This window comes from Aspergillus clavatus, genomic scaffold (assembly GCF_000002715.2).
Source record: "Aspergillus clavatus NRRL 1 1099423829805 genomic scaffold, whole genome shotgun sequence".
NCBI classification, from domain to species: domain Eukaryota; kingdom Fungi; phylum Ascomycota; class Eurotiomycetes; order Eurotiales; family Aspergillaceae; genus Aspergillus; species Aspergillus clavatus.
Window position 1 is genome coordinate 4083742 of NW_001517094.1, and position 22788 is coordinate 4106529.

At 49.9% G+C, this 22788-nt stretch overlaps 9 protein-coding genes and 2 non-coding genes across 11 annotated transcripts; 7 read left to right on the forward strand and 4 right to left on the reverse strand.

Moving 5' to 3' along the window:
- Positions 1–196: 196 nt before the first annotated feature.
- Positions 197–1770, reverse strand: ACLA_031690 (DUF1776 domain-containing protein; the record flags this gene model as incomplete). Its single annotated transcript, XM_001269861.1, has 4 exons — positions 197–1054; positions 1108–1271; positions 1328–1676; positions 1738–1770. 4 exons carry the CDS (start codon positions 1768–1770, stop codon positions 197–199), a joined length of 1404 nt encoding a protein of 467 aa, XP_001269862.1.
- Positions 1771–2730: 960 nt separating this feature from the next.
- ACLA_031700 (metalloendopeptidase WSS1) lies at positions 2731–4029 on the forward strand (the record flags this gene model as incomplete). Its single annotated transcript, XM_001269862.1, has 2 exons — positions 2731–3014; positions 3066–4029. 2 exons carry the CDS (start codon positions 2731–2733, stop codon positions 4027–4029), a joined length of 1248 nt encoding a protein of 415 aa, XP_001269863.1.
- A 1088-nt stretch (positions 4030–5117) lies between these two features.
- Positions 5118–8132, reverse strand: ACLA_031710 (snoRNA-binding rRNA-processing protein DIP2; the record flags this gene model as incomplete). The annotated part of the gene is made up of 3 exons (XM_001269863.1): positions 5118–7725; positions 7793–8047; positions 8116–8132. The coding sequence occupies 3 exons, from the start codon at positions 8130–8132 to the stop codon at positions 5118–5120; spliced, it is 2880 nt and encodes a 959-aa protein (XP_001269864.1).
- A 297-nt stretch (positions 8133–8429) lies between these two features.
- ACLA_031720 (actin-related protein 2/3 complex subunit 2) lies at positions 8430–9642 on the forward strand (the record flags this gene model as incomplete). The annotated part of the gene is made up of 5 exons (XM_001269864.1): positions 8430–8491; positions 8581–9251; positions 9307–9407; positions 9464–9512; positions 9563–9642. 5 exons carry the CDS (start codon positions 8430–8432, stop codon positions 9640–9642), a joined length of 963 nt encoding a protein of 320 aa, XP_001269865.1.
- A 2548-nt stretch (positions 9643–12190) lies between these two features.
- Positions 12191–13386, forward strand: ACLA_031730 (F-box protein; the record flags this gene model as incomplete). The annotated part of the gene is made up of 2 exons (XM_001269865.1): positions 12191–13104; positions 13158–13386. The coding sequence occupies 2 exons, from the start codon at positions 12191–12193 to the stop codon at positions 13384–13386; spliced, it is 1143 nt and encodes a 380-aa protein (XP_001269866.1).
- A 654-nt stretch (positions 13387–14040) lies between these two features.
- Positions 14041–15648, forward strand: ACLA_031740 (uncharacterized protein; the record flags this gene model as incomplete). Its single annotated transcript, XM_001269866.1, has 3 exons — positions 14041–14271; positions 14347–14547; positions 14620–15648. 3 exons carry the CDS (start codon positions 14041–14043, stop codon positions 15646–15648), a joined length of 1461 nt encoding a protein of 486 aa, XP_001269867.1.
- A 592-nt stretch (positions 15649–16240) lies between these two features.
- On the forward strand, positions 16241–17675 carry ACLA_031750 (uncharacterized protein; the record flags this gene model as incomplete). The annotated part of the gene is made up of 4 exons (XM_001269867.1): positions 16241–16683; positions 16777–17441; positions 17494–17538; positions 17602–17675. The coding sequence occupies 4 exons, from the start codon at positions 16241–16243 to the stop codon at positions 17673–17675; spliced, it is 1227 nt and encodes a 408-aa protein (XP_001269868.1).
- A 596-nt stretch (positions 17676–18271) lies between these two features.
- On the forward strand, positions 18272–18360 carry ACLA_031760. Its single transcript has one exon. It is a non-coding gene; the product is annotated as a tRNA-Asp (tRNA).
- Positions 18361–19553: 1193 nt separating this feature from the next.
- ACLA_031770 lies at positions 19554–19642 on the reverse strand. The gene has a single exon. It is a non-coding gene; the product is annotated as a tRNA-Asp (tRNA).
- Positions 19643–20037: 395 nt separating this feature from the next.
- On the reverse strand, positions 20038–21750 carry ACLA_031780 (rRNA-processing protein PWP1; the record flags this gene model as incomplete). The annotated part of the gene is made up of 2 exons (XM_001269868.1): positions 20038–21400; positions 21476–21750. The coding sequence occupies 2 exons, from the start codon at positions 21748–21750 to the stop codon at positions 20038–20040; spliced, it is 1638 nt and encodes a 545-aa protein (XP_001269869.1).
- Positions 21751–22224: 474 nt separating this feature from the next.
- ACLA_031790 (COX assembly mitochondrial protein) lies at positions 22225–22567 on the forward strand (the record flags this gene model as incomplete). The annotated part of the gene is made up of 2 exons (XM_001269869.1): positions 22225–22258; positions 22326–22567. The coding sequence occupies 2 exons, from the start codon at positions 22225–22227 to the stop codon at positions 22565–22567; spliced, it is 276 nt and encodes a 91-aa protein (XP_001269870.1).
- Positions 22568–22788: the final 221 nt, after the last annotated feature.

The following is a 22788-nucleotide window of genomic DNA, read 5'->3' on the forward strand; positions in this document are numbered from 1 at the left end:
TGACTACTAATGTATGCGAGATGTTTTTTTATGTATTAATGTGTAGTATGTCTGGCCTCTGGGTTTGTGGTCAACGTTGACATGTAATCCAGGGGCCATCATTTTCATTGATTGCTGAGGGGAGAGTAAGTTCGCCTGAGTTGAGTATTATCGGTATATCCAAAGGCGCAAAGAAACAAAAAAAGGGGGGCAATGCTCATCGCGCATCGTTGACCTTGTCCCAACCAGACTCGCTGTTACTGCTGTTGCTGGCACTGTCAGGTACCGTGGAAGGCCCACTGCGAAGGCCCAGCATCCACCCTACCAGGCCGCTTGGTACCCACTCCCCGATGATACTATAGGACCGCGCACCTCGCCCGGCATATAAGACGCGTTTCTTAGATACTCTTCGCCCAAAGATATTCTTGGATGCCGGTTCCAATGCTTCCAATATAGCGTAGTGGAGCATTTTGGCTGGTGACCCGCGCACCGTGCTGGGCCCAGCAGATGCCACCGGCCGCTGTTCAATGCTTGAGAGGTACTGCGAGCCATAGAGCGACCGCTGTTGAGCGCTCCATGCAAGGACCTCCGTTCCGGTAACATGGTTCTGGGCGTCCCGGAACTGGGGGCCGAGGTCAATATTGCCGAGTTTCAGTTCCACAACATCAATATTTTTATGCTGCAAAAGGCATAGTTCTCTCCTAAGAGAGCTTGCGAACCCGGACAGCGCACGCGCTGTAGTGACCTCGGGCCCCGCGAAAGGCGCCGAAAGCGATGATGAAATAGAGGGGTAGAGGAGAAGGATAGTGCTATTGGTCTTGCGAAGAGTGAGGAGAGGTAGGAAAATTCGGGTGGTGAGAATAGGAGAGAGGAGACGAGTATTGATAGTATCGGCCCAGGACGATGCTGGAATCGTGGCGACAGGGCCAGACACATAGCTAGATGATGGCACCAAGATAATACCACTCAGCTGGCAGGTATGGGGTGGCACGCCGGGCATCGGGCACTGGGGTTGTGTGATGAGATTATGGATTTCACTCAAAGAAGGATGAATTTCTGAAGGTGATGAGGCAGTCTGTTGAGGGTTTCAGCATAAATTGTCGTCCCAACCTGCGGGGCAAGCCTTACGGCCGTCAGGTCAAGCCAGAGAGCTCTAATATCCATCCGATTCTCCGACTGGACTAGGTGCTCCTCCTGAGCAGATGTCACAGTAATATAGACGATATAGCCTCGTCGCTCCAGATCAGTCGCAATCGCTCTGGTCATCGGCTCGTGGGGAGAGCCAGCAACAACTGGACAACACGTAAGTCAACGTAAAGAGACAAGCACTCTCCATATAAGGACATACCAACTATCTCCTTCCGAGCACCATTTCCGGCCCTCCTTGCCTTTCGCCGTCTTCCATGGAGCTTCTTATTTCCAAAATACAAAGCGGTACCGGTTCCGACGAAGGCGAGGATAGCAGCGCTCCATGCGCGATTTCGGATAAACCAATCATGAACGCGATCCGTGAAGGACTGCAAAGGAGGCGCACGAAAACCAGGATGTGATTTTGGCGCCGGCCTAACGGCAGGAGGTAGCCATGACTGATGAGAGAGTGTATCGCGGATCACCGTTGCAACATGATCGACTTGTCGGTCGATCGAGTCTGCGACCTCGAGGGAATATCTCCTTACGTCATGCGGAATGGAGGCAAGCTGGAAGGTGAAGCACTGCGTGAGTCTCAGAACTAGATGGGGTGGACTTGATGGGACTCACATAATCGAAGAAAAACTGGTCGTCACTTGTCATTTTGAAGATGCTTTCTTGACCAAAAGGTAAATAGCTGGAAGACTCAGATGTTGATAAGATTGGAAAAGTCCCACTGATAAGTGCAGCAATGTATATCGGCCAGTCACATGAGCAACACTACTCCACCAGCTGGATAAGGATATGAAGCCTATCCTTTGTGCAGCATCAAAATCAAGAAACGTCAAAGACTATTGCTATAAGAGCTCACTGTTTCTACCAGTCTAGCCATATAAATTTTGATCTCTCAGATGTGTGGAGCAGCATTTAGATCTTGACGATTTGACTCTTGTGTCTGTCTGTTGTATCAACAAAAAGGCTTATTATTGAGAGTTGAGACACTCGCATGGAGGGATAGCACTAGTCCATATTCGTACTAGCCTTGGAAGTAAGTACTTATGGATATCTCGCTCTTCATCAAACATCGCCAGTTCGCCACATTTGTCCAGTCGCAGTCAGTCACTCGCTTCAATCTCTCAGGGCGTCTTGCAACTGCTGCAAGCGGGAATAGAAGGATTCCAGTAACCAACCAAGACCTTTTTGAACTACCCTTTGCCTTGAACGGAGTACAAAGAGTACATTTCTCACGTGACCCAGTCGAAGGCAGCTTGATTCTAATTCCTTCTTTTGATTATCAATCCAACAGGCATCGCAGAGCTTATTGAGATCTTCAGCTCATGATTGAAGTCTGCTAGTATTTTGCGATGTGGCGGATGTTTATTCCTGGTTGCTTAGGCTCATAACACCAGGTTATTGCCAGCCTATGCACCTATTCTTGACAGATTCCCCTTCTTTCCAGAGACTTACCTGGTACTTCATCGACAGAGGCAGTCTTCCACAACGTATCACTATCAGGACCCTTCTTGATACGTCTTGGTCAATATTCATCGGATATCCGTCTGTCGTGGTTTTGTGATTCTTTCACAGTTCGGTACATCTATCAACCCACTACATACAGGCAGCATGCGTGAACTAGATCCGTTGGTCTCTGAGTACCAGCATGACAAGCATAGACCTAGGGAAGCAGAGGCTTTGCTAATGCTTCGCAAAATTGCCTCTCTTGTGAAGCCTATCATGCGACAGAGGTCCTGGAGAGTAGGCACACTTTGCGAATTCTATCCCCACCAGCGGAACCTACTAGGCTTGAATGTCAATGCAGGTCAAAAAATATGCTTACGACTGCGATATCCCTCCGATGAGCGTCAGTTTCTGCCTTTAGAGCAGGTGGTTGACACGATGCTTCACGAGTAAGCCTATAGCCCGCTTCAGATTTAGACATGCTTCGCTGACGGTCATAGGCTTTGTCATATCGTACATGGTCCACATAATCAGCAATTCCATGCCCTTTGGAATCAGCTACGTGACGAACACGAAGAACTCGCCATCAAGGGTTACACCGGGGAGGGGTTCCTATCTCAGGGCAAACGTCTGGGTGGTCGTAATATGCCAATCGACGAGGCCCGCCGCGTAGCCAGAGCAGCCGCGGAGCGGAGGCGGACTCTTTCAGCCGGATCGGGGCAGCGGCTCGGCGGTGCTCCAGTTCTACGTGGCACAGATTTGCGAAGAATAATTGCCGACGCTGCGCAAAGACGCATTGAAGTGACAGAGGGCTGTGCTTCAGGGGCAGACAACAGCGTTGATCTGGCAGAGGAAGCCTCGAGGAACGGGTTCCGTACTAAAGCAGAAGAGGATGATGCAAACGAACGAGCGATCATGGAAGCCTACATCGATTTAATTCAGCAAGAAGAGCGGGAGAAATACGGGCCTTCTTATATCCTTCCTAGCCAGGAGATACCCGCAGGGCCTCGATCAGCTCCGTCTCCGCCGCCTGTTCCAGCAAGCACCAAACCTACACCTTCGCAACAACCGCTGGAACCAATTGATCTCACATCCGATAATACCTCGTACGAACAACCCTGGACATGTCCCACCTGCACGCTCGAGAATCCCGCCAACTTCCTGTGCTGTGATGCCTGTACCTCGGAACGACCTCGACCGTCAGCTACTCGATCAAGTTCTGGACCGGCTACCACTAGCTCCAACAATGGAGGCACACGTAGCACGAAAAATAAGCGTCCGATCAGTCAGACTGCCAGCGAAACTCTTTTCAAGAACCGGACGAGGGCGGCGGAAACCCTCGCTGCCCTCGACAGCAACATCGCCAAGCGACCTCTAGGCTGGGTGTGTAACACCTGCGGCACATTTATGGAAACTTCATGGTGGACGTGCTCAAACTGTGGGATGATGAAGCAGGCTTCATAGCATTATGTTACACATGTCGACTGCAATGAACTATACGATATCATGACTTTACAAACACGACACGCTTGAAACAGGAATATAGAACTTCCTATACTATCTAACTCTATAAGAATACCTCGAAACAAACTCAAAGCAACGAGTCAATATCCTCAAGAATGGCTGTAGATCGAAAGAATTTATCTTTCACCATGAACAAGCCCATCCCAATCTCAAGCCACGTGACTTGCCGTGCTCCACCATACTGGTCCTTGGCGCACTAATTCTTTTCCCAGCCAACAATAATTTTCACACTTTTTCCAATCCTAAACCTTTCCTCTCTCACAGCTTGCATAAAGCCTGCAGACTCTCTTGCTCAAACACACCCTCCAGCACCATGAGAACTATATATTTCTAACAGGTATGCGAACACCAATTATCCCCCAAACCACCTTCAATACAGTCCAGTCTTTCGCAAGAAACAAGATGGAACAGGCAAGCGAGCCAAAAAAAAAAAAATAAAGGAGAACCAAGTGCAACAACCCCAACTCTTAAAATGATGAGAACATTTTCATGAACCGGTATTTAGGAAGAGCCGGAAGAGGTATGGCAGGAGGAGATTTCGACAATAATGATCGGGTCTCCCCTGTCGTCGATGCTTATAATGGTTCTGCTGAGAGGAGTTACGGGGTTGTTGACTTGGGGTGTCCTTTTCCGGCTGCTTCTGTTCTTTCATTGTTCTTGTGAAGGATTCGGGCTGGAGTTGATTTGCTAGCCGTGTTGGTTTCAAATATTTATTGTTCGTGATGAATGTGCTGACATGGTTTAAAGTGTTTAGGTTTCTGCCTGTGAAGTGCGACATCGAGGTTGATCGATGGATGTGGATATAGCACATCTTCAATTACCACATACTGGTTCTTAAAATAAGAAAGGAATGGTCATACAGATTGAATATATGAATCTTAAAATTATGGAATCTCTATTGATAGACCAACTTTTATCTCCAAACTCCTAGGATATAAAACTTTTCGTAGCCGAATCATCCGGTATCATATCAACGCCTTCATATGCCCTTATACACAATACTGCAGTCCGCAAACAGAGTACTTCCCTCAAGCAATATGAACAAACGACCGCTTCTTGCCGGTACCTGACACCTGTGGGTGTTCCTGCTCCCAAGTTTCCTCGTCGACATAGTCCTTGGTGCTCGATTCCCGCACTTGCTGGCCGATGATCTGTAACGCTGACAGGTTGAAACCCATCTCGTCTTTTTGCCGCGTGAGGACCCGACGCAAGGTTGCCCGGATGTCGTCCAGCATAGGCTTCATCATCTTGCTGGCGATGATCTGACGGTGGTGCGTCTTGAGCATGAAGAAGAGAACCCGGCAGGTAAGAGGGATGTTCCATCCCCGGTTGGCCCAGATGTTGAGGAATGTGAAGAGCGCAGGTAGTTTGGAGAATGGCAACACAAGAAGAGCGTCCTGGAGTGCTGCAGCAGGGATCTTCTGGACCACATTCAGCAAATATTGCTCCGCGGAGATATCACCGAGCGCCATATATAGAGGGTTGCGGCTCGGTGGTGCAGCATTTGGTTGACTGGCTTTGACAGCACGCCATTGCCGCATGACCTCCAGATCCTCCATACCCAGATCCAGAGCCTCCATGATCTTCTCTCCGGCCATAAGCGTAGCGGCTGTCTGCTTCCCGGCATCAACTGCTTCGGCCTTCTCTCCATCTGCGTCCTCCTCCTGATCGAGAGAAGCTGTAAGTGTGTTGTCGTACATCTCTTCGAGCTCCTTCTCGCGCTCTTCTTCCAGGAAGAGTTGCTCATCGGTCTGTTGCCAAGTGCGAATACTCTTATCGTGACTTGCGCTAACAATGAACTCGCCCATATGGCTGATCGCAAGAGCCCAGATCTCACCATGGTGGCCTTGGAGTTTTTGAATATGCTCAAATTTATCGCCATCCCAGTATTTGATCACACGATCTTTGCTGGCACTGAAAAAGTTGTGACCATTTCCTTCCTTGTTGGTGGGTACAAAAGCGACAGCCATGATGCTGTCCTCATGGGCCAGGAATGATTTATGGCAGTCACCAAAGTCCAGACCCCACAAACGTACCGTCTTGTCGGCTGAGCACGTCACAATGAGTTTGCTGTCCCAAGAGATGTCCATGCTGAGAACGGGAAGTTTGTGGCCATAAAGGTTGAGGAAGAGTTTGAGGGAGTCGGTGAAGAAGACCTTGACCGTGTTGTCTAAGAGGGCGACAGCGAGCAAGCGCGCGTCTGGAGAGAACCGAAGGCAAAGAATGTCATCGGCAACCTTCAAAGTTCTGGTGTGCACGAGCTTGAGACGTGGTGTGGTTCTTTTGGTGCCCGGGATTTCTTCCTGGACGACCTGGAAACTCCAGAACTTGGCAGTCTTGTCAGCACTACCAGTAACCATCGACTTGCCATCGGGATGAACATGCAAGGACCAGACTGGTCCGTCGTGGGCTTTGATCGTGTCCAGCAAGGTTGAAGACGCAATGTCGAAGACCTCCAACTCGCCGTTCTTATTGCCCACCACCACAATTTTGTCTCCAGGAAGGAAGGCAGAGCACAAGGAATAACCGCATTCCAGGGTACGGAGGCAAGTCTGCGTGCGTACGTTCCAGATCTTCAAGCTACCGTTGGAGGCAGAGGCCAGCATGCGGTCATCAGAGCTCAAGGCAATGGATCTGATATCGGTGCGGTGACCAGGAATGTCGACAGCGAGATTGCGGCTGTAATCTGAATCCTCCTCGTCCTTCTTCTTGTTTGCAGTGACCACGCTAAAGACTTCCAGCTGGTTGTTCGTGGTAGCAGCTAGAAGCTGAATATTTCCAGTTGATTTCGTTCGAATCCAGTCAAAGGAACGAATCTTGCCGCCTGTGCGAACAATAACATGGGGAACGAAGACCTCCGTAACAGGTGCGGCAGAAACATCATCGGCCTTGTCATTGTCGACTTTCACCAATTCTCCGTCCTTGGCACGCTGCGCTTCTTTTTCCTTTCTTCTCTTGCGCTTCCTTGCCAAACTCTTCTGCACCTCTGTCTCTGAGCGAATGCGCCAGATTTCTACGGCCTTCTCCGACCCGTGGAATCCAACATAATCAGCGCGCGGGTGGAAGCTGATACCGATCGTTCGGTCCTTGCCGTTGCGATAAAATGTCCCTCTATCTGTCAAGATCTTGCGGCCTTCCGAGCCGACCTTTTCTCTCGAGATTTCGAGCATTGCGCTTTCATCAATCGACCAGACTTTGAGTTCTCCATCATTTCCGGCAGTGATGCAGCCGCTCTGGTCGGGAGAAAGACCCAGGCTCCAGCACTCACCATTCGATTGCGCCACGTGAGTCTCGATGCAGTGTTGCGATGCCAGATCCCAGACTTTGATCAAAGAATCCTTGCCAGTAGTGAGCAGGAAGCCAGCATGTTCGCTGAGACCCGCGGCTTGGAGTAGCTCCGTAGACAGATAGAGGAAATGAAGCGAGGTAACTTGGTCGGTGTGTCCACGCAGCTTGAAGAGTCCAACTTCTGCAATCAAGTCCCACACGATAATATCTGTGTCCCTCGAGCCACTTGCAAGGCGCACACCGGCATTGTCGAAGGCGAGCTGAGTAATGGCCGATTTATGACCGTTGAAGGAAATGATAACGGTTGCTGTTCTCGAGTCCCAAATACGGATACTTCCATCATCGTATCTGAAAAGCACCAATACCCTTGGTTAGAATCGTATCTCGCATTGAAATCAGGAGAGAAGAACCCTACCCGACCGCGAAAACATCCTCGTCTGTCCTGCTCTGGGTGATAGCCGTGACCTGCGCTTTGCAGGATGTATCTCGCCATCGTGCCAGCAATTCTCCCTTCTTGATATCCCAGCATAGAACTTCGTCACTGGCACCAACAATCGCTCGTCCGGCACCTGTCCGGCGCGCAGTGCCTAGGAAGTCATCGTCCCGAGCCCAAATCGCATTCGACGAAGCGGACGCAACGAGCCCGAACGTATTCGAATGCTCGAATTTCCTGAGACAATTAGCTTAACCGATCAATAACACCCAATATATAGATTCATTCTATGAGATCGCACGCACAAATATGACTTCACCATCGTTGGACACCCGAATCGATAACGAAGAAAAATTTAGGAGCACCAAAACTGACTGCTATCGATAGGCCAAAATGGGCCAGAAAAAACTACGGGCGGCGAGAACGACCAGCCCGGCAGAATCCCCACCGCCTGCCCATCAGTCGTCACTGCCCCCCAAACACCCACCTCAGCATCTTGGTAGACTAGGTACCAATCAATCATTCGATCTACAAGCCACGGAGAGGAGGACATCATTGCGGTAGCGAAGTTAAACTCGGAATTTGAATTGGTCTTCCTGCGCTATATTATTTAGCCATCATGCTTCTGCTTGATTATCAGAACGTCCTTATCCAGAACCTCCTGACGGAGCGGTTCTCCGGGTATAGCTCTCCTCCCCACCTCATTCGGTATACATGTTCCAGTGCTGCAACGTCGGCTAACAGCAATGCTTGTTTGCTTTTTACTGCAGATCCCAGCCAGTCTCGATTGATCAAGTTGTTTCAGACTTTGACGGAGTGACATTTCACTTGTCGACACCAGAATCGAAGACCAAGATCCTTATCTCTATCAACGTGAAATGCTTCAAAGAGCTGGTCCAGTATGGTGCTCAGGAAGTATTGGAACGGGAATATGGACCCTATATTGTCACACCAGAGCCTGGCTATGACTTTTCGGTACAAATTGACTTGGAGAACCTACCCGCGGAGCAGGAAGCTCGGGACGAGCTTATTATGCGGCTTGCGCTGATGAAGCGCAACGCAATGGCTGCGCCGTTCGAAAGGGCATTCGATGAATTTGCGAAGCTGTCAGAGGAGGCATCTAGATATACATCAGAGTCTGCACCTCAGGGAGTAAAGGAAGGGGGAGAAGTGATGACAATTCATTATCGGGAAGAGGAGGCGATTTACATCAAGGCCAGTCATGATCGAGTGACGGTGATCTTCAGCACCGTATTCCGCGAAGAGACAGATCGTATCTTTGGCAAAGTCTTTCTACAGGAGTTCGTTGATGCGAGAAGACGTGTGGTGACATTGCAGAATGCGCCTCAGGTACTGTTCCGCAACGATCCTCCCCTGGAGCTCCAGGGTCTTCCCGGCCTCCAGGCCGCCGGGAATGGCGAGATGAGTTTTATCACTTTCGGTAAAGAAAATCCGTCATCATTCAGCACACTCGCATTGACTGGTCTTCCGTATAGTGCTTTTCCCTCGACACCTAACCTCTCAGCGACGCTACGAAAACATCTCCCACATCCAAACCTTCCGTGATTACTTCCATTACCACATCAAGGCGTCCAAGGTAGCTTCCCATGGAACCATTGCTTGCTTTGCCCGGTTGTCTCACAAGTTGTATAGGCGTACATCCACACCAGAATGCGCAAGAGGACAGCGGACTTCCTCCAAGGTAAGTGGCAGCGGATTCCGATGCCTAGTGCGTATGGCTAACAGCAACAGTCCTCAACAGAGCTCGGCCCGAAAACGAGGAACGCGAGCGAAAGACGGCCAGCGGTCGTACCTTCAGGGTGCATGGGTAAAGCGGTCAACGGTTGTTGCTGTTGTATATTGTGGTCCCAGAGCAATACAAGGCTTTTACCCTTGAAAGGGCGAATTGAGCTTTTTTTCCCCCAGTATTTAAAGCTGCACAGAGCGTTTTTCTGATTATACCAGCAAAAGCCTGGCTATTTTTGACGGAGGTAAGGGGCAGAGCCTGGATCCTGACCTGTCTCAGGACAGTTGCACCCATTTTGGCTCATCTCTTCGGCCTTATTGCTTTTTCTGCCTTGGGAAGTAGATAGTAGATAGTCATCAACATACTATGTACATAATGTGGGACTAGAATATTTGTCTCATACTCGCATAAATATGAGTCTACGACAGGGTTCCCACTTTCCTGACTGCGACGAGATACTAGTTTCTTCATATCTTCACCGCCACCTTGGTTCTTCATGTCGGGGTCTTCGATCTTGTACCCCCCTGCTGATCAGCCACGATGTCCTTCTTTCTTTCTTCCTTGCAGGGTGATGACGAGCCCTAACAAAAGTGCACCGTTTCTGTAAATGAAAGATTTCGTAGACAACTGCTTATTTTTGGTCCAACGGTCACCGGATGTGTGCTTACCTCTCATATCATGTGTGAATTGTTATTTGGCCAGCCCCAAAGACACCAAACACCCCCAAATAAATCTCGTCAAAGCCGGATAGGCGGGAAAACCGTCGCCCACTAACTAGTTAGATGGTCGTCTTCGTCGAGAGGAATGTTGGTCCATATATTCTAGCCAGTAAGACGGAGCCGCAACCACTACCCCTGGCAGCCTGTAATCACTATTGATGCACCTGCACCACCCTGGCCAATGATGCTCGAGATTTCCGAATCGCATCCGCAGAGTTCTCGTGCGTTAATTGGGCACAGGGACCCGACAGTCTGGTTCGAAAGTCACACATTCATCACAAGTGCGACAATATGCACGATGGAATCTTGAAGCACGGGAACGCTTTTGGAAGATGTGATTCAGCCTGCCGGGCTGACAAGAGGACAAAGGAAGGCGCTGGTGTATGGCTCAGGCGGCCGTCACCAGTCCAGATAGCTGATAACATGGAGACCTCAGCCTTTCAAGAAAGAGGGGCTGTTTGCGCCAGGCTGCGCATCATCTTTGTGTTGTTTGCTGTGGTGAATGTTGATGGCTTTTCATGGCAATCTGCTCCTAATGCATCCTAAATTAGCCTTCTTTCTAGTAACAATGGTATCTTGGGTTTGGAGTCCGTGGCTCATATTATCCTCGGTCCTCACTTCCCGCAAGAGCAGACATGCAACAAGCCCCAGGGCACTGGGACTGTCGAGATTTGAGTTTTGACTCAGGTGCAAGAAAGCCCGAACGATGTCTCGGGGAGAAAAAGGAAAAGAAAAAGAACAAGGATGGAATGCAGAATTTGTGTAGCTCTGATCCTGCCTGTCCATTGTTTTCCTCGTGTATCCCACCCGGTTTCCAGCTAGTTGGATGGGATCCATATGCACTTACGCAGTCATCCAAACACCGTCTGCACCATCCAGTCATTCATCATTATCGATATTGCGCCGCATAATCTGGCCTGATTATCGGTTGTCATTGCATGCCTTTGTCCTACAAGCGTCCATACCTATCTGTCCATTTCCGTCTGCTAAGATATATAGTAGGCGGGCGGTCCAATATGGAATGTCGCAAAAGTTTCAGAGCTTGTCTTCTTGTGCCTGTACAAGAACGACTTGACTTGCGCACTGAAACATCAGACTCAAGATACCTATGATGTTCCGGATTGTGTTTGTATGATCAAGTGCATCAATCAAAGCGCACTCTCTGCCGCGGTGTCAGTCGAGCTGTCATCATTCTTGGTATCTTTTGGCACATTCCTGTCATCCCAATTTTCGAAAACGTGGAAAATCATATTTTTGTCGACTTGATCGGGTGGTCAGCGAGAGACAAGTTTGAGGAGAAGTAGTGAGGACATTGAATGAGAGAGGAAAGAAAGACAGAGGGAAGAGGGCCTACGCTGCTGTGGTTTGGATGCTTGCATCATCCCGCCTCTTACCAGCAACAGAGTATGTTATACCCCGTGATTGCTGGTTTCGTTTATAGTTTTAAACGAATATCTAACTTTATTTCCAGGAAGTATAAATATTGCTGCAATCGTAACAAGTCCGGACGGTGTTACTGGAATCGTACCCGCAATTCTATACTCATTGCTCCTTGAAGCTTCTTGTTGAAGCTATAGTAAAAACCTGCTGGTAAGCCCAAACTGCTTGCCCTTCTATAATATCGATGCGAAGCAGCCAGGAAGCTTGGCTGGAGTTGTTACTCTTATAAACCTGTATTGACTTAGAATCGCCCAAATCGTCTTAGGCAGGTTCGAGTGCTACATACTACCAAACCACTGTTTTCTATCCGCAAGGGATGCGCCACTTTCGATTGCCCATTTGAGATATCAAATAGCAAGTGATTTACGTCTTGGAGCACCACTCCTCCTGAATTTAGTCCGAGAACTGCCGAGACGTGACGAGTTCACCCTTCACTGATTGCGGCTGAAGAGTGAGGAAGCAGACAGTTACAACATGTCGGACAAGATCAGTCGATTACCGTTAGAGGTTCTCCTTTCTATACTTGCCCACCTACCTTTTGAGTCACTTCTTGCTTTTGGGGGAACTTCTCGGATGAATTTCAAGTCCCATGCCCTCTGTCTCAGACGTCTTCGGATCGGCGTGTTTGAAAAGCGAGTTCACTCGGTCATTTCTCTGCTTCAAGCAGGCTGGGCAACTCCCGATCAGCTATCTCTGTCACAGGAAAGTGATGGTCCTGGGGGCGATTATACCATTTCTGTGATACAACCGGGCATCTACATGCAACAAGAGCACAGTGAGAAGGCACATATCAAGTCCAGAGAGTGGAGAAGGCGAGCTATCACCCCCCGAGAAGCACTGGATCAGACAATCAGAACTCAGAACAAGGTTCTTTCTCGGTTGGTGAATCGATATGGCTCCTCGCTAGTAAAGCTTGAATTTATGGCCTACGATATCGACTTGCATGGGGCAAAAGCGCTAGGTACCAGATGCAGGCATGCACTCCGCCATCTCGCTCTTCGCTTCGAGCATCCTCATATTCGAGACGGGCCAATGAGACCAACCGCCTGGTACCATCCTGCCCCCGGCAGCACGGCATGGAACGTGCTGTGTGGTGTAGGCAACTACAAAGCTATCGGATTGACTGGTTTGGAGACTCTCATATTAGAGCGGTCCGGCATCACGCCGTGGCAACTGATGATGCTTGTGAAGAGAAATCCAAAGCTCAGAGTTCTGAAATTGAGAACATGCCGTGGCGCTGAGCCGGAATTCTTGGATTGGCTGGGGGGTATTCAAAAGGATGAGGACGATGCAGTGACAGATGAAAGCCAGCCAGCGCCTGGCGCGAAGCTGGAGGTTCTCTGGCTGGAGAATTGCAATCGAATCCTCACTCCAGTTGGAGACCAAGGGTGTGAAGCTCTCCCAGATGAGATCTATGATGAATGCTTGAAATGGGTCAGAGGACTGACACAGCTACAAGTAAGTTGCTCCTTCGGACTAGCTATTCTAGGTGTTGCAACAAGCTGACGATTTATACCCTCCAGTCTCTATCTTTCAGGGAATGTGCATGCATCTCGTCGGAATATGTCGAAAAATCAAGTAAAACCATCTGGGATATCCCCGAGGTCATTTTGCCATATGCTTTCGTTACACAAAATACCCCGATTGAGGTTGATCCTCTTCTTTCATAGTCAATCAATACTACTGTATGAAGTTATAGAGCCAGGACACACATTGTTGACCTTTTTCTCTTTCATCTCTGTTAATTATCCAATGAGTTGCCGCATAACAATGGCAACCTTTTACTTGATAATATCGAGCAAGCTTGAAGAGAAGTTTCTGTCCTACCTTGCGGTCTTTCTTTGACTCTCCCAGGAGGGACTTGGGCTGGAAGTAACTTGATACCTATTGGCAATGTTATACTCTATGACTGCTCAGGTCTGCAAACCCAGGACATCGTAGCCCAAGGATAGCGAACCTTCTACATGGTGTATCTTATGGAGGCTTATGTGGTGAGAAAGTATACTTCTTTACATATAAAAAAGGTTCTTGATGACTGTCTGATGTAAGAAAGATCCCTGATATCAAGGTTGGTTGGAGGACAATCAGAACCAGCCATGTGTTTTTCATTGCACACGGGCAGTGATGATGCTCTGGGTTCTTAGATATTGCATTCACTCATCCAAACCAAGAGACCATCTCCTCTGGTACCATTGGTATCCATCGATGCACTCAGTTTCTCTTACATCTTTCTTGCCTACCAGCCGCAGCGCAAACCTCATCCACGCGGCTTGACAACAGAATAAACCACAACAGACAAACGACACAAACGCTTTCTACTCACTATGGGTAGATCCTCTTCTCACCTTTGGCAGACAGCCTTCCACAAACTATTCCGCAGACACTCCTCTCAGACAAAGGGCAAACAACGTGCACTTCCTGACGACTCTGAAAATAGTGAACACCCTGACGGCTTCTGTCTATACTCTCAAGAGATGCTTGAAGAGGAAAATAGAAGGCTCAAGGCTCTGGGACTGCGGTCCTCAGATAGCACTGACGTTTCTTACGCCTCAGCTGTAAGTAAACACAACGCCTCAAGCTCGCGAAGACCTCCAACACACGCACCAAAACACTCACAAAGGGGTCGTTAGATGGAAACCATCAGATCCCCTGCTCATGTCTATACCGTGAGCTCCTCTGAATGGGCTTCTTTTGCTGCTTATGAGCAGCTTCTCGATGATCCTTACGATGAGGCGGCGGCACAGAGACTGCACAGCGTGCTCAGCGTGTATTCCAAGATTTACACCATTGCCAAGATTGTTGTTTGGGCTTTGATGATGTATGGCGTCGAGGTATGTGATTCAACTGCTCCAAGCGGAGCGGTAACACACACAGTGCTGACCTTTTGGTTCTTTGACTTACAGTTGGACGAGACTTCCGACGACCTTCTTGCCCACATCAGAGCAGCTGAAGCTGCTGTGGATACTGACTCTCTTCCTGAGCTCATCGAGATCACTGAAAACCTCTATTATTCCTTGTATGCAAGATTGATTATGGAGATAGCCAATGTCGAGCTGTGTAGCTACTTCGATCTTGATCTTCGCCGCATGGTTATCAAGGAAGTTTTCACACTTCCTGAGCCCGGCCACCTTATCAAAATCCTCATTACCTTCAAAGATTTTCTGGACGCTCGCGAAGTTTGCGTCGATCTTGATCGCACGCTCCTCAAGGAACGCCAGCGAGAGATCATCCGCCGTGCTACTGCACGAATGGCCATCACTGGCTTCTCCACGCACGATCTCGTTGGTTATCGTACCTTCACAGTGAGGATCGTCTCTGATGACACCCACCCTTTCTGTCAGAAGTGGAGGGGCCTCGCCTACCTGTATCAAATGCCGGGCGTGGAGACACTCACCTTGTTCTCTGAAAAGTATCTCACCATCATGCCCAAGGTGATGTTCACTGGTGGCTACCCAATGACTGATCTTCCCTTCACCAACCGCAACGCAATTGCCCCAGATGTGTGGGAGCGGGAAACCATCCTCGACAACCGCACAGCGACCCTAGCAAAGCTCGAGAGCAAGACTATCGGGGATATCAGACGCCAGGACACCAGGCGTCGCCTGATCGACTACGTCAAGGAACACAAATGCATTTGCCGTTCATCTTGCAAGTGCTCGGCGGACTGTACGATGGACGTCGAGCAGCCCTGCCCCTGCTCTGAGCGCATTCTCTGCATCGCGCTCGCTCAGCGCCGCCGTGGTGCTGGCGAGCAGGACTTTGGTCCCAGATGCGGTAGTCTGGCCAGAGCCCTCTTCGAGGGGCTGGCGATGGTTAGCCGCGACGTTGCTCACTATGAGCTCGTCGCGCAGCTGAACCACGCCATGCAGCTCCTCGAAGAGGAAGTGGGCAAGCAGCGCCATGCAGCTGCCAGGGCCAATGGACTGGCTTGAAGTGGCCCGGAGTTGGCGTGGAAACTCCGGGGGAGGGGGAGAGGAGGGGGAGTCGACGTCTGGCGTCTGGCGTTTGGTGTTTGGTGTTTGGTCTTGGGTCTTGGGTGTTCCCGTTTTTTTTCTTTTTGCCGTTTCATGACATTTTCCCCCTTTTCTTTGGCCGTGTCTCTTGACACGAAGACAGCCCGGATCGGGAGAGTTGATTTGAAAGACACCAAACCCTGATGATGTGCTACGGATCCGAGAGGCGAATCGGAGACCCTTGTGTAGAGGGCCACGGCTTGTATTTTTAATCAAAGGAGCAAGCTATGCGATCAAATGGAAACTCAGCGTCGACTGGCTTGGCAATCATGCTCCATGCGCTCATAATTCTCACCGAGCGTAATTACCGTAGATAGTTGGGCCTCCCTTTTTTATTTGACGTTTGGCTCAAATCAAGCCTCGGTGATCCAAAACTCAAACCGCCTTTTCGGCCTTCTCTCATCAGGAATGTGAATCAGCGATAACAGAGAAGAAAAGAAAGGAAAACCCCCTCCCATCCGCGAGGCAATCTCAGTGTGCTGAGGGAGCGCGCATCGAATTTCACGCGGGCATGGTGACCCAGACTCTAGCCACCACGATATTATCAATTCGCAGCCCGCTGTGGACCGCATCGCGCAAAAGCTCAACCAAGCTTATCCGACCCAGCACGCCTGTGCGGCAGTACCGCGCCGTCTGGCCTTCATACGGCATCACAACTTCGGCTCCCGACCGTCAAACCCATTCGAAGCTTCCGTTCCGCTTCCAGACAGGCTATGCTCTCTTCGCCAAACGGCCCTCGCGCCCCTTCCCCCCACCGTTCCTGTCTCCGCCGTCATCCTCCTTTTCCGACCCCCTGACCACCCACTCCCTGAGTCAGGATAAGAGATTATCCGTTCGGGGTGAACTGATCCGCGGACTGAATAATGGAGACGACGCAGTATTGGTTGCGGAGAATTTCATCGGGGTAAACGATGGCGTGGGGGCGTGGGCGACGAAGGAACGTGGCCATGCTGCGTGAGTACCCAATATCTCACACACCACTCTCTCTCTCTCTCTCTGTTTTTGCCAGGCGGACCATTGTCGCTAATGCTATGTTCGTCAAACTAGCCTCTGGTCCAGACTCTTGATACATTTCTGGGCGCTGGAAGTCGAACGGGAAATCGAGAAACCTCCTAAGCTAGATCCTGTCGAATGCCTGCAACGAGCCTACGAGGAGACAGTACGGGCGACAACATCGCCGAGCGAGTGGCTGGGAACCACGACGTCGGTGACCGCGCTTCTACACTGGGAAGGGAATACTATAGATGATGCACGACCGTTGCTCTATGTGACCAACCTGGGGGATTGCAAGGTGCTCGTCATTCGACCAAGCGAGGAGAAGGTCTTGTTCCGGACCGTTGAGCAATGGCATTGGTTTGACTGCCCCATGCAACTGGGGACGAACAGTGTGGACACCCCTCGAAAGGATGCAGTGCTATCCGAGATTCAGTTAGAGGAAGATGACCTTGTGCTGGCAGTGTCCGATGGTGTTCTCGACAATTTGTGGGAACATGAGCTCTTGACGATCACACTTAACAGTCTTAAGAAGTGGGAGGCAGGAAATCACGAAGAAAAGGACCACCACTTTGAACCCCCGGCACATCTGGCAGAGGATCGCATGGTATTTGTGGCTGGAGAGCTGCTCAAGGCTGCACTGGCTATTGCTCAGGATCCGTTTGCGGAGAGTCCGTATATGGAAAAGGCCATCGATGAGGGTTTGGCCATTGAAGGAGGTAGGTTTTTGTTCCTGTGGTTCGCTGCGACCTACGATTGACAAGATGCTAGGGAAAATGGACGATATCAGCGTGGTCGTAGGCGCTTGCAAGAAAAGTGAAAGAGAACGCTGACATCCTTGATCACACGCCTTCGAACAACTCGAAATTTCCTCGCTAGCGGCATCAGTACTGCATCTGCTGTCACGAATGTGGCTCACGGCCTCCGGAGCGAACCACTATGTCCCGAAATGATATCCTAATCTAAACCGCACACCTGCGATGAAAACTGCTAAGCCCAATAACCACCAATTTGAATACCGGGAAATCTCAACCTCCATTGGTTCATCCAGCGTCCACGCAGCAGCGTGGACGCTTGACTGCTCGTACTATCGAGCTTCATTTTTTCCCGCCGCTCAGCGAACGAATCTTGGGAACTACGGCCTACCTACCGCATTCTTCGCAATATACTCCGTGCTGGCTCACGACGAATCAGATTTTCCTTGCAGCAGCCATTCAATTTTCACGCAGTCTCGTGGACAATTGACGAATTTACATTTGGTCAACGCAGCAATATGATGCATCATGAACATGATATTAACCTTATGCATGCGGCCACGATCTTCGAAACCCGTCTCAATACCTTTTATGTCCTGTTAGTACTGTTAGATATGTGCCTCACTATAATGACCTAGGAGGCCGCTAATATGAACAATACATTGCCTTATGATCTGTTATTGGCTATACGGTTTTCAATCATCTGGTATACCGACGCTTCCAGTCACGATGGTACGCTAGGTCAATCGAAATGGGGAAATGATGTCAAAAATGTCAACCAACGCCAAGAAGCATCCTCGATGGTCTAACGGTCATGATTTCCGCTTGTCACTCTCTCAGAGAACGAGCGCGGGAGACCAGGGTTCGACTCCCTGTCGGGGAGATGCCTTTTTGTATCTTTTTGGAACTTTCAACTTTATCTTCAGAACTTTTGATTTTGATGGTAAGGTGGACTGCTCAATTTCTTTATTTTTTCTTGTTCATCCCAGCTTAATATAGTATTGTCTATCGACCCCACAACTACGGGCTATTAACGCATTCGCAGCCATGCATCATATTCAATGGCTTCTTACAGGTTGTTAGGCATCATGCGCATCGTTGGATAGATATACATATAAATGGGGCTCCAACTCCGCCAGGCTTATTCCCCCGACCGAGAGTTGCTTTGACTTCATTGTCCAGATTCCTCGCAACTAGGATGAACATTGAGCACCGCTAGCCCTGACGGCAAGCCGAACCCATCCATCAGATCTCACATGGCCATACACGACAAGAGAAACGGGAGAGTTCCCTCCGCCTCCTCACCTCCGTGCTGGAAGGGACAAGGTCACCAAGACGACAACATCCTTGCATATGTGGTGCTGTGTCCAGAGCTTGGACCGGAGTTTCTTCGCGAGGGTGTAGAGAGACACCATAAACTTAGGGACATTCACACCTGCGGCGGGTCAATCAACATCGGATCTTCCCTCCAGGTTCAGTGCGCCTGCAGTTGATTGCCGGCAGTATTGCAGCTGGGAATGCTTCCGATGTAAGCATTGACACCATGCGCCGTGCTCGCCTGGTCGAAGATTCGCAGATAGATGGCACCTGTCTAGTGACTCCATGGATGGTCAAGCAGGCGGTATACAAATTACAAATCATAATGCATACCAAGTGCTTAGAAATCTCAGAAATCTCAGTCCTATACTCGCCACTAGCATGCACCCTTCGACATAGGTAAGTGGGCGACTTGGACACACTGAATCGATGCCTATGACAGATCCATCACCATTCACAATGGAAGGGCACATCGTCAAAGGCATTTATGGAAAATTGTGACAGGTGTACAATGCGCTCCTATCCCGTCAGACACAGAGGAATTAGTTTGGAGTCTTAGTTGTATACCATATCTGGACTATGACGGCAGCCTTAACAGTCCCATCCGACGACACTGCAATTGCATACAGAGTAGAGTCAAGTAGCACCCCTTCACCCAACCCAAAAACCCAATACTCCATAGACTCTTTCTACCATAAGATCGTTCTGGTAACTTTAGCCCGAGAGATGGTCACAAAAAAAGGAAGAGGAAAAAGATATCTCCCCGACAGGGAGTCGAACCCTGGTCTCCCGCGCTCGTTCTCTGAGAGAGTGACAAGCGGAAATCATGACCGTTAGACCATCGAGGATATTGGATGACACGAGCCTTAAAGGTTTGTAATATAAGCAGAAATGCAGGGATTAAGCTATTATCAAGAGCCCTAATAGATCACTCTTAGGTAGCCTGTTTTATCAAGAGCTCGACGATTTGGGTGGTGTCTTCTATGTCGGGCCGGTGTTCACTCTATTTATCTCCACTTGTGTGTCTACCTAGTACGCAGATGACTTCATTTATTCGTGTGGTCCAACTTTACGATTCAAACACAATGAGCTCGGTCGACATTTGACCGGGTATCTCGATCTTCTATTGAGAACAGTGACAAATGGTATTAACAAAAGCGAATTCGTTTCATGTACTATTACCCATAACATAACTTTTTCTTTTCCCAAAATCGTGCCATCCGTATCAACTTTCTCCTATTCCTTAGTCTTCATCCATCGATTCCCAGCCATCACCGCCCTGCGCAGCGCCAGCCTCCTCGCCTCCGTCATCGTCATCCGACTCGTCGTTATCAGCAGGCAATCCAATCATGCGCTCCTTGACTTCGCCCTCGAAAGCAGGCATACGGGACACAAAGGCCCGGCGAACAGCACCGTTGGTCGAAGTATCCCAGATCTGAACCACTCCCTTGCTGCCGGCCACCGCCAGACGGAAGCTCACCTCCGGATCGGGAGCGAAGGTGGTCGAGAACACCTTGCCGACCTCCAACTTGCGAGAGACGACCATGCTGGGCTTGTCATTCTCGACATTCCAGAGCTTGACCTGCTTGTCGGTGGATCCGGTAACCAGGAAGCCTGGGATGGCGGGGTTGATGTCGAACGATGATACAGAGGAATCGTGCGCCTGTAGGGTCCAGACTGGTTTGGACTCCTTGGGTGTCGCGGGGATATTCCTTATGTCGAAGCGGTAGACCATACCACCGTCTGTTGTTACGTAGAAGAAGTTGGGATCGTGCATGTCCCAGCGGACGGTCTCGACGTCGGCGTCCACTCCCCAGCGGGCCTTGGCGTCGGGGGCTCTCATGTCTGCCGCCACAACGGTACGGTCGTAACTACCGGTGAGCAGGACTGTCGATTCCTTGGGATGCCAGTCGAGCGAGCACACCTTGTCCGTATGATGTGAGTAGGATTTGGCGCACTTGGTGGTGTTGAGGTCCCAGAGTTTGACGGTGCGATCGGCCGAGGCAGATGCGAGCAGATTGCGGTGCTGGCGGTTCGCGGCCAAGGCAAGGACCGAGTCGACGTGGAAATCATCGTTGGCCTTGGTCTTCTTCTTCGGTTTCTTGGCCTTTTTGCCCTCTCCCTCGAGGTCGGCACCGCCTTGTCCCAGGATAGCGTTGGGATACATGCAGTCGACAATGTCCAAGTCCCAGATCTCGATATCGGGCTCCATAGTTCCCACAGCGACGAAGTTTCCAGTAGTCCGGTCGCCTGCGTTCATACCGACAGGGATATCCAACCACTCGACGCAAAGGGGAATGGCAGGTAGCATGATATCGTGGTGCACGTAGAGATTATCTTCCCTATCCTCGTAGACATAGACTTCGAGATGAGCCACCTCATCCTCAACCTTACCCGCAAGAAGCAGGTTATCGGAGGGAAGAATCTGTAGCTCTTCTCTCTCCTCGTCTTCCTCATCTTCGGGAATAACAAGGTATGGGTCTTCCTCGTTGGGCTGATGATATGCCAGCGACTTGACATTGCCGAACATTGTGACCTTCTCTCCCTCCTCATCGACCTCATCACTGTCGTAATGGTCGAGGTCGTATTCCTTGAGATCATCATCACTAAAAAGCAGAAAGACTTTGTTAGCCCTGACTTGCTTTTTATCTTTCTCCACCAGGGGAACGGACATCACCTACTCATTAAAACTTGTCTTGCCATTCTTCTCCGCGTTCTGCGCTGTGTCTTCCTCCATAGAATCCTGACCGCCCTCCTTTTTATCCTCATCCATGTCTTCGTCTTCCTTGTCCTTGCCTTCTCTAGCGGCGCTCAACTCCCCCTGGGCATCCTCGAGCTGCATCTTCGCAAGCTTGGATATCCGGTTCATTTCCTCCTCGTCGATCTCATACTTCGTGGGAAATTGGGCAGCGACGCCTCGCCGCACCCACGCGGTCGCAGTGATCATAGAAGACATCGTAAATCACTTTCTCGGGGTGATTTTCTCTGAGGTCGAGATTTCTCGCAGGTATCAGCAATACCTGCTGGTTGGAAATCCACTGACGGAAACGACACAGCGAGTTCAGAGATAGCAAGAGAACCCCCGTGTATTCCTGAAAATAGTCCCCTCCGATAAGAAATAAAAAAAAAAAAAAAACTGCCTTATTCCACAAGGCCTTTGTTATTGTTCAGTGTCCACCAATTTCTGTTCCCTCCGCTTTTTACTTTTTTTTCGTGGCCGACTTTCCCCCCTCCGCCCGGCAGAATCCCCCTCTCCGCTTCTCACCGCTCGGCATCGCCTTCGGAGATTTCTTGAACAGCTCCGATCCAAAACTCCGGACTGTTAGCCCACAGCTGGAAAAAAGCGACTCGGCACACGAATTGAACGATCCAAAGCTCTTTCAAAAAAAAGCTCAGTTACACGTCTTGTACACTATCCTACATTCACAAGATGCATTCCCACCTCCACACCGCACAAAATGCCAGTACGGTTATCCCCTCAGCTTCTTTTACCCCCGGAGCCAATTAGACTAACTTTGTCCACCAAAATAGACTGCGAAGCCATCATGACGGCTCTCGACGAGTGCCACGCCCGCGGGTTCCTTCACAAGGCGCTGGGGAACTGCAACGACATCAAGCGCGACGTCAACAAGTGTCTCGCGGAAGAGCGGTACCAGCACGCTAAGGAGAACCGGAACGAGGCGCGCAATAACCGGAAGCGCATCGAGAAGATCTGGGCTGAGGAGAGGGCGTTGGAGCAGGGTATTTCGCTTAATGCGGAGGCTAAGCAGTAGTGAGGGGCTGGCTGCGGGCATTGGTGATGTGGTGATTCTGCGAATGTTGCTGTACTAATACTGATTAGCCGGGATGGTATGGGTGGTGCTTATGGGCGTTATATGGGCTTTCTCTCTTCTCCTCCTTTTTTTTTAGAGTGATATGTCGTCACTCTGCGACAATAGATCATACTTGTATATATAGTGTAAACAAAATGGAGTCTACTGACCATTGAGTACTA